This window comes from Salvelinus alpinus, chromosome 30, assembly GCF_045679555.1.
Source record: "Salvelinus alpinus chromosome 30, SLU_Salpinus.1, whole genome shotgun sequence".
Lineage (NCBI taxonomy): Eukaryota > Metazoa > Chordata > Actinopteri > Salmoniformes > Salmonidae > Salvelinus > Salvelinus alpinus.
In genome coordinates, this window is record NC_092115.1 from 19,178,343 (window position 1) to 19,187,824 (window position 9,482).

The 9,482-nt window shown below is 45.5% G+C and overlaps 1 protein-coding gene across 1 annotated transcript; it reads left to right on the forward strand.

The window, feature by feature from the left end:
• On the forward strand, positions 1–7,190 carry tfa (transferrin-a). Its single transcript, XM_071375875.1, has 17 exons — positions 1–159; positions 271–422; positions 1,124–1,226; positions 1,497–1,688; positions 2,440–2,569; positions 2,772–2,827; positions 3,002–3,165; positions 3,883–4,033; positions 4,156–4,319; positions 4,625–4,721; positions 4,829–4,849; positions 5,010–5,171; positions 5,283–5,436; positions 5,605–5,672; positions 5,909–6,090; positions 6,430–6,622; positions 6,719–7,190. The coding sequence occupies exons 1-17, from the start codon at positions 120–122 to the stop codon at positions 6,763–6,765; spliced, it is 2,076 nt and encodes a 691-aa protein (XP_071231976.1). The 5' UTR covers positions 1–119; the 3' UTR covers positions 6,766–7,190.
• The last annotated feature ends 2,292 nt before the right edge of the window (positions 7,191–9,482 follow it).

Here is a 9,482-nt window from a genome sequence, read left to right on the forward strand (position 1 = left end):
TAAGTCAGCCCACCATGGATCCCACCAGCCTATTGTTTTTTTTTATAAAAGCCAGAGTTGCCTTCTAAAACGGCCTGCTTTTTCACTCCGGGAATTGTTGACTTGGAGACTTCGAGAACATGAAACTGCTTCTCGTCTCAGCGCTGCTGGGGTGCCTCGGTAAGTGGGTTTATACATGCAAAGACAATTATGCATGGAAAAATATCAATAGACATTGATAGCTTTAATTTGTATTTCACAATTTTATCATAGCATTTATTCTGTCCTCAGCTACGGCGTATGCTGCCCCAGCTGAGGGAATTGTTAGATGGTGCGTAAAGTCGGACCAAGAGCTGCTGAAATGCAACGCCCTCACAGCCAAGGTGGCGCAGTTTTCATGCGTGAAGAGGGACGACTCTTTTGAATGCATCAAAGCCATCAAGGTGAGAGACTAACTACTTATATCAGAATCTCTACTATTAAACAGTATTTTAATGTGTAACTTTTGTCATTTCTGTCTTGTGCGTTTTACCTTTGCGCCAGCAAGGTCAGTGAATACAAAACTCAATGGTGTTGCATCGTTACGCACATGGTACATGCATGGTGACTCACGCTTTGATCGCACCTACAGGGTCCTTGCGCAAAATAGTACGCAGCATCATCTGGATATGTATGCAAAAAAAGTTCCACATTCACCTTCTGCTGCCATTTCTGTCAAGCCTTCTACGCATACAGTTTGATGCATACGTTCAATAAATCCAACGTATGCACCACACCGAATGCACTGCAACTGCCTCTGCAACGCAATGCTGCAAGGCAGACACAGCGTTTCATTGGAAGTGAATGTAGTTCTGATGTACCAAAATGCAAGACGCTGTCGGTGTGTTCGATGTGCCACAGTAACGTAAAGAGAGCTTTTATTTGTGCATGTTGTAGTTTACAATTTATTTTTGAGGGATAGTTTCTTGAAGTTCGACAAAAGGTTCAAATGACTAGTCTCATGTAGAATAGATAGCAGCCCATCTGTAATTTCCAGCCAGCACCAGCTGATCCGCTTGCATTAACAACCTTGTGAGGTGCAGGTCTATTGTTGGAGTGTTTTCTCTCTTTCTCCTTCACGGATGTCTCTCTTTCTCCCTGCCAGAGGGGTGAGGCTGATGCCATCACTCTGGATGGAGGAGATATTTACACAGCTGGCCTCCAACCCTACGACCTGCAGCCCATCATTGCAGAGGACTATGGTGAGGGTAAGCATCTCAAGACCAAGTTCAAGATTTCCTCTACTCTGTCTGTTAAATTGAATATGTTATACATATTGTTCTTTATAAGGCTTAGAGAAATGTTGAATCTATGTCTATTAGTGAATGGAAGAGACTGGGCATACAATGGCCCTTAGCACTTCAGTTGCAAAGATAGGCCAACAGAAAGTTGATTCTGTACTTTGAATCGGATCAAATGGTTTCTGTCTGAATCTGCTTTCTGAACGCTGTATTGATGGCTCCTCTCCTGTCCATCAGACTCTGACACCTGCTATTATGCTGTGGCCGTGGCCAAAAAGGACACTGCCTTTGGGTTCCTCGCCCTCCATGGCAAGAAGTCCTGCCACACCGGGTTGGGCAAATCTGCAGGCTGGAACATTCCCATCGGTACCCTGGTGACTGCGCGCCAGATCCAATGGGCCGGCATCGATGACAGACCTGTGGAGTCGGGTGAGTGGCTGCAGTGCTTTTGGGTAGTTTATTCATTTCATTAATCTAGCAGGGACTATTATGTGTAATAATCAACATCTCAAACTTGATAGTTATCTTTTATTTTATTTAACCAGGTAAGTTGACTGAGAACACATTCTTATTTACAGCAACGACCTGGGGAATAGTTACAGGGGAGAGGAGGGGGATGAATGAGCCAATTGTAAGCTGGGGATGATTAGGTGACCATGATGGTATGAAGGACAGATTGGGAATTTAGCCAGGACACCAGGGTTAACACCTCTACTCTTATGATAAGTGCCATGGGATCTTTAGTGACCACAGAGAGTCAGAACACCCGTTTAACATCCCATCTGAAAGACAGCACCCTCACTGGGCAATGTCTCCAATCATTTGGATATTTCTTTAGACCAGAGGAAAGGGTGCTTCCTACTGGCCCTCCAACACCACCTCCAGCAGCATCTGGTCTCCCATCCAGGGACTGATCAGGACCAACCCTGCTTAGCTTCAGTGGCAAGCCATCAGTGGGATGCAGGGTGGTATGCTGCTGGCCTAAACAGTTGCTGTAGTCAATTGTTACCCAGAGGGGAATGTTTGGATTGTTGTTGTGTTTATTCCTCTCTGTCAGTTGGTTAAGTATGTGTTGTATATGCTGCACGTTCTGAATATACTGTACAGGGACTGTGTGCTGGTATGCTTAATCCAATCATAGGGTTTTCATAGTCTGCGTGTGTGTGTATTTGTTTTGCAGCGGTGAGTGACTTCTTCAATGCCAGCTGTGCTCCAGGAGCCACTAGGGGTTCCAAACTGTGCCAGCTGTGTAAGGGAGACTGCTCCAGGTCTCACAAGGAACCCTACTATGACTATGCCGGAGCCTTCCAGTGAGTACCAGTCTCCTCTTACCCCTCCGAGATACACCATTACCATCTCTGAATAACTCCATGCTCTGTATACCCATACCTCTCAATCTACCCTATTTGGAATCGGCAGATATTTTTCTCCTTTCTTTTTCTATCAGTACTCTCTATCTCCCTCTACCTGCTCTGGATTGGTCACTAACTGTGTGTATTTTTGCCTCACGAGGTGCCTGAAGGACGGAGCTGGAGACGTTGCCTTCATCAAGCATCTGGCTGTACCTGGTGAGTTTTTAAAGCATTAGCTAGCATACCGATATTGAATTACAACTGTAAAATGCAAACTCTGGATCTAGAATTACAATTACAATTGTGGCAAACTATGTTAATGCTTACAGTGTAAATGTCCAAACCACTCACATGTCACCTACTATACAACCTCCTATTACCTGCTTGCAGCCGCAGAGAAGGCAAGCTATGAGTTGCTGTGCAAGGATGGCACCAGAGCTCCCATCGACAGCTACAAGACCTGCTACCTGGCCAGAGTACCCGCCCACGCTGTGGTCAGCCGCAAGGACACCGAACTGGCCAATCGCATCTACAGCAAGCTGGTGGCCGTCAAGGTACTGGACATTACTGTCACCTGTCATCGCTGTCACCTGAGTACTGATCTAGGATCAGTTGAGCCTTATAGAGCATTAAGAATATGACCAGGGGCATCATTTATCAAGATTTTGCAGCATTTACTTTTACATTGTTTATTTTGAACAATCAGTCTTGCAGAATGCGCGGCCATTGTTTGACACTCGCTATAGGTGGCATAAATATTTCACAGCAGAAGTTTTAAACATTCTCCGCACAACTGTACAGAAATGTGATCAAATTTGCCATTGTGCTTTTAAAAACAGTCATGGCCCAGTTCCAACAGGCGAAGAGAGGGCATTACCAGGCGGGGTTGTAACACTCGTTCACGAGCACACAAATATAGTACGGCTCTGCTTTATCAATGAAAACTTGCCATAAGTTTGATAAATCCAAATACTTTATTGCACACACAAATCCTAGAAGCTCCACGTACACCAGAATTTAGTGAGACATTTACACGCGCTTGATAAATGAGGCCCCGCGTCCCAAATTAGCATTCCTACGCTGAGATTTTTCTGAATAAGGGCCCTGGAGTCTTTTCTGACCATGTGACCTGGGGGCCCAGAGTGTTTCCACCTCAGGTCACATGTTCAGGATAAACTCTTGGCCCTAAACATCACAACTGACACTGACAGATACACCAGGATGAACAAAATCACACAAGAATGTGTGTTCACTCATTTGTACCCCAACAGGACTTCAATCTGTTCTCCTCCGATGGTTATGCAGCCAAGAACTTGATGTTCAAGGACTCCACTCGGAAACTAGTACAGCTGCCACTGACCACTGACTCCTACATCTACCTGGGAGCTGAGTACATGAGCACTATCCGCTCCCTGACAAAAGGTGAGGCCACACATGCACGCACACACACACGTGTACTTTTACAAGCGCGCACACACACACACACACACACACACGTCTTAGACTGTTAGGTCATTGCTATCTCCCCAACATTTGCTTTTCAGCGCAGGCCACAGGTGCCACCTCCAGGGCAATCAAATGGTGTGCCGTGGGCCATAACGAGAAGGTCAAGTGTGACGCCTGGACAATCAACAGCTTCGCAGATGGTGAATCAAGGATCGAATGCCAGGACGCACCCACAGTGGAGGAATGCATCAAGAAGATCATGGTAAGGCTATGGGAGAAGAGAGGTCCTCTATAGCTCTGTTGGTAGAGCATGGCAGGATAGTGGGTTCATTTCCAGGGACCACCCATAGGTAAACAATTTATACACGCTTGACTAAGTCGCTTTGGAGAAAAGCGTCTGCTAATTATATATAATATTATTATTAGAGGGTGGGGGTGGATAAAACGTTTAATTAACAAGGTGCTATGTGCACCTTATAGTTTGTTCTTTCACAAGTAATTCCCTTAATCTAATTTTCTTTCGTTCTTTCCTTTCCGCTATGTCTATTTTGTTTTCTCTTTCCACAGCGTAAAGAGGCAGATGCCATAGCGGTGGATGGTGGGGAGGTGTTCACTGCTGGAAAATGTGGTCTGGTCCCTGTCATGGTGGAGCAGTATGATGCAGGTATGACACACTAATATCATCGATGTGTCTTCCCCTCTCCCTTTCTATCCTCTCCTGCTCTGCCTCAACAATGTTAACATGCTGATTTTCTCTTTCTCTCCTCACAGGTCTGTGCAGCACCCCTGGTGGTAAGTATACATGCTTACACCTGCTCCCTCACCAAACACACACCATACTATAATGCTACAGTATTGCTACAGTAAGATATATTGGGCCGGCTTCCCGGACACCGATCAAGCCTAGTGCTGGACTTTCTCTTTCACCTCTTCCCTCTGTGTATCCTCTCAGAGGCGTCATCCTACTTTGCGGTTGCGGTGGTAAAGAAGGGATCTGGGTTGACCTGGGAAACCCTGAAGGGCAAGAGGTCATGCCACACCGGCTTGGGCAGGACTGCTGGTTGGAACATACCCATGGGTCTTATCCACAGGGAGACTAACGACTGCAACTTCAGTGAGTGGGCAGCTGTGTGTGTGTGTTTATAATATGTGTCATTCTATACTTGTGTACTGGTATGTCTATGAATGTAGTATATCTCATACTGTGTCTCCTTCCTGTATTCAGCTAACTACTTCAGTAAGGGCTGTGCTCCTGGATCTGAGGTGGGCACTCCCTTCTGTGCCCAGTGTAAGGGCAGTGGGCAGGCCGTGGGAGGAGATGAGGCAAAGTGCAAAGCCAGCTCTGAAGAGCAATACTACGGCTATACTGGAGCCTTCAGGTAGGGGGCGCCACCACAGTGGTCAATTCAATAGTGGAGCTGATAGTTGAGTCCTTCACCAGGATCTTTCTAATAGTGATGGCGGACTACACAAAACAAAATATATTTGTTTGTTATATTTCTCACTATTTTATATATCTAATGGTCTATCTTGGTATATCCTTCCAGATGTCTGGTTGAAGATGCTGGAGATGTTGCCTTCATTAAACACACTATTGTACCAGAGAGCACTGATGGTAAGTGTGTTTCTTATCCACATACAGATGTTCTGCTGCCATATTTTCATCTCTCTGTCTCATGCTCCTCCGCTTCACTCCTCTCACTCCTATAGATGAATCTCAACTCATCGTTATTTCTCTCATACACTTTCTATGGCTCTCTGTATCTGTGGCTCTCTGTATCTGTGGCTCTCTGTATCTGAAAACAAAGTCTTCAACTCTCTCCTTTCTATCCTATCCATCCTTCCCTGTAGGTAATGGTCCAGTTTGGGCAAAGGACCTGAAGTCCTCTGACTTTGAACTACTCTGCCAGGATGGTACTACCCAGTCAGTCACAATGTTCCATGAGTGCCACCTGGCCAAGGTGCCCGCCCATGCTGTGATAACACGCCCAGAGACCAGTGGAGAGGTTGTGTCCATCCTTCTGGAGCTGCAGGTGGGTGTTAAGACTTATAGCCAGATCTGTTTCTACTTAAGACAACTCCTTAGTCAGTTTAGCCAAGGATGAGCAACTCTAGTACTAGAGGGATACAGAGTTTAAGGTTTTGTCGCAGCCCAGCACTAACCCACTGGAACATAAGCCTGTGCATACTGTGGCCCTCCAGTTTTCCCATTTCCACCCATGATCCCCAAGCTGATCTAAGATCAGTTTTGGTTCATTGGGGGGGATCTATTAAATACACATTTAGTGTAAGAAATAGTCTAAAATATAATTTTTAAGGTTTATCATTGATTTAATTTAACCACCAAGTAATTATTTTCTCCCTGTGTTTAGGCCAAGTTCGGCTCAAGCGGCAGCGATTCCTCATTTAAAATGTTCCAGTCAGATTCTGGAAAGAACTTGCTCTTCAAGGATTCCACAAAGTGTCTCCAGGAGATCCCAAGCGGCACCAAATTCCAGGATTTCCTTGGGAAAGAGTACATGATCGCCATGCAATCGCTCAGGGAGTGCTCCGACAGTACCCCAGGTAGAGTCCCATTACGTGACAACCTTACACACACACACAGTATAAAGGACATATCTGCATATAAAGCTTAAACCTGTTCTCCCATTCCCCCCTCAGATTTGGAGAAGGCATGCACTTTCCATTCCTGCCAGAAGAAGGAATAGTGGAGCTCACCTTTGTGGCAAACACACACTCGCTCTCCCAACCCCTCAACACTCAAGAAACCTAAGCAGTAACTGTGGATGAAACTGTGAATTCAGTTAAGAATTTGTTTTGTACAAAACAATCTTGTATGAAAATGTGCCTTTGATAAAACAAGTGTTAAATGAATTATGCTAAATTACTACTACTGTTTGCCTTGTAGTTGAACTGTTAACCAAACAACTGGTTATGGTAGTATTTCTAGGAGATTACAGGTTTCTGAAATAATAAAATCACCTTTTTTATTTGCCGTCCTGCTCATAAATTGCAGTCTAACCAAACCAAACACTGAGGTCCAAGTCACATTTGTTTTGGTTGTTGTTCAATGAATTGGCCAACTGCTTTGGCTTACTTTCTTGAAATAAAGTGTACCCTTTTTCACAAGCTATCTTTTGTAATAATTTTATTGATGTACATCTATAAAGTAATAGGTTTTATTAGTTTGTCAGACATGGTACCCAGCTATGGTTTCTCATGAACACTCATGCGAATATTTACAGTCGTGGCCAAAAGTTTTGAGAATGACACAAATATTAATTTCCACAAAGTTTGCTGCTTCAGTGTCTTTAGATATTTTTGTCAGATGTTACTATGGAATACTGAAGTATAATTACAAGCATTTCATACGTGTCAAAGGATTTAATTGACAAGTACATGAAGTTGATGCAAAGAGTCAATATTTGCAGTGTTGACCCTTTTTCAAGACCTCTGCAATCCGCCCTGGCATGCTGTCAATTAACTTCTGGGCCACATCCTGACTGATGGCAGCCAATTCTTGCATAATCAATGCTTGGAGTTTGTCAGAATTTGTGGGGTTTTGTTTGTCCACCCGCCTCTTGAGGATTGACCACAAGTTCTCAATGGGATTAAGGTCTGGGGAGTTTCCTGGCCATGGACCCAAAATATCGATGTTTTGTTCCCCGAGCCACTTAGTTATCACTTTTGCCTTATGGCAAGGTGCTCCATCATGCTGGAAAAGGCATTGTTCGTCACCAAACTGTTCCTGGATGGTTGGGAGAAGTTGTTCTCGGAGGATGTGTTGGTACCATACTTTATTCATGGCTGTGATCTTAGGCAAAACTGTGAGTGAGCCCACTCCCTTGGCTGAGAAGCAGCCCCACACATGAATGGTCTCAGAATGACAGAGTGATCTCCAGCCTTGTCCTCGTCAACACTCACACCTATAATAACGAGAGAATCACTGACATGATGTCAGCTGGTCCTTTTGTGGAACGGCTGAAATGCAGTGGAATTATTTTGTTCTGAGAAATGAAGGCTATTCCATGTGAGAAAATGCCAAGAAACTGAAGATCTCGTACAACGCTGTGTACTACTCCCTTCACAGTACAGCTCAAACTGGCTCTTGGTCATGTGACCTAATGACCTCAAACAAGGCTCAGAACGTCCACTGACTACCCTTTTATATTGCACACCCTTTTATTTGTCCCTTTTCATCTCTGGTGATTTTGCATGAATTTTACATTTCTCCAACGGCTAGGAGACAAACTGTCTCTAGTATGTTAGTACAGGGGGGTAAGGGAGATAAAGAGGTAGCTCTCTAGCAGGGCTCTTCCAATCCCTCCCTGTATGTCACCTGTTTTCAGGTGTCGCTAACGATGCAAACCAAACGGGTGTTACCTCGATACTAGTCTGTACGCAAAGAGAGTCCTGCAGATGGTGACAGCTGTCGATCGTTAACGGAAGGCGGCAGTCGGTCCTGGAATATGGAGCATTCGGTCAAGCATGAAAATGTGAGGGTGGTTCCACCAGACTAAATGAATCCTGACCTTGACAGGAAACCAATCAGAGAATGATGGCTCGAATGCATCCCTGGCTTTGGCTGGGAGGGGGGATTAAGTCCTGGAAGACGGCTGATGAAAGTGTAGTACTGGCGTCAGTCTGATCACAGAGCGGCTGTGGTGAAACGTTTAAACACGCGTCCCCTGTATACTTAGCTAACTCTAAACTGCAAATGTTTGAATCGAACGCTGGCTTTGGCTGGACCCGCTAACAGTGGAGCACTAAATGGAGATGGAATGTGCTTAGGCCAGGGTGCGGGACTCTACACATTCTATGTGGGAGCTCTCCTCCATGCTCCTTGGAGCATGTAGTGGAGATGGCATGTGCCTTACCATTAGCTGACACTACCAGGCCTCAGGCTTGCCTGAGTGCTGGACACCACACATTGTAGGTGGGGAAGTCTCCTCTACACTCACTAGACTCGAGGCGGAGACTAAACCCATTGCCCCCGCAGTGATAGGGCATTGCATGGATCTGGCTCATGCCCTACGAAGTGGGGAGAGGTATCTCCAGTTTGTCTGGGGAGGAAGGCCTACATCTGATGTGGGTAGTACCATTCATGCCCATTGATTTGCTGTGGACCCATAAAACAGACGGAAGAAGCCTAGGTTCCCACTGGGCATGGATCACTGAATGTCAACTTGATGAAATTCAAAGGCGCATACCCACCTTTCGCGGTCGCACTCAAATCACCCAAGCACATTTGGTGTTTGTGCTTGGCTGAGGAGCCAATGGTGCGAAGCTACCATCTGTGGAATTATGACTGAATGCCCCTGTCAGAATCCCCCCTAAACGTAACGATACCATAGCGCCACGGATCTTCGGTTGGCCCGGGATAGCCTGCCTCTTTTGGCAGGTGAGTAGAGCCGTTCGTGATGGG

What these genes read in the sequence shown, in the direction of transcription:
- tfa (XM_071375875.1), top strand. Translation starts at nt 120, where the DNA reads ATGAAACTGCTTCTCGTCTCAGCGCTGCTGGGGTGCCTCG. An exon ending in CAAGCATCTGGCTGTACCTG is followed by an intron (nt 2,828 to 3,001) that starts GTGAGTTTTTAA and finishes ACCTGCTTGCAG; the next exon opens with CCGCAGAGAAGGCAAGCTAT. An exon ending in TCTGTGCAGCACCCCTGGTG is followed by an intron (nt 4,850 to 5,009) that starts GTAAGTATACAT and finishes GTATCCTCTCAG; the next exon opens with AGGCGTCATCCTACTTTGCG.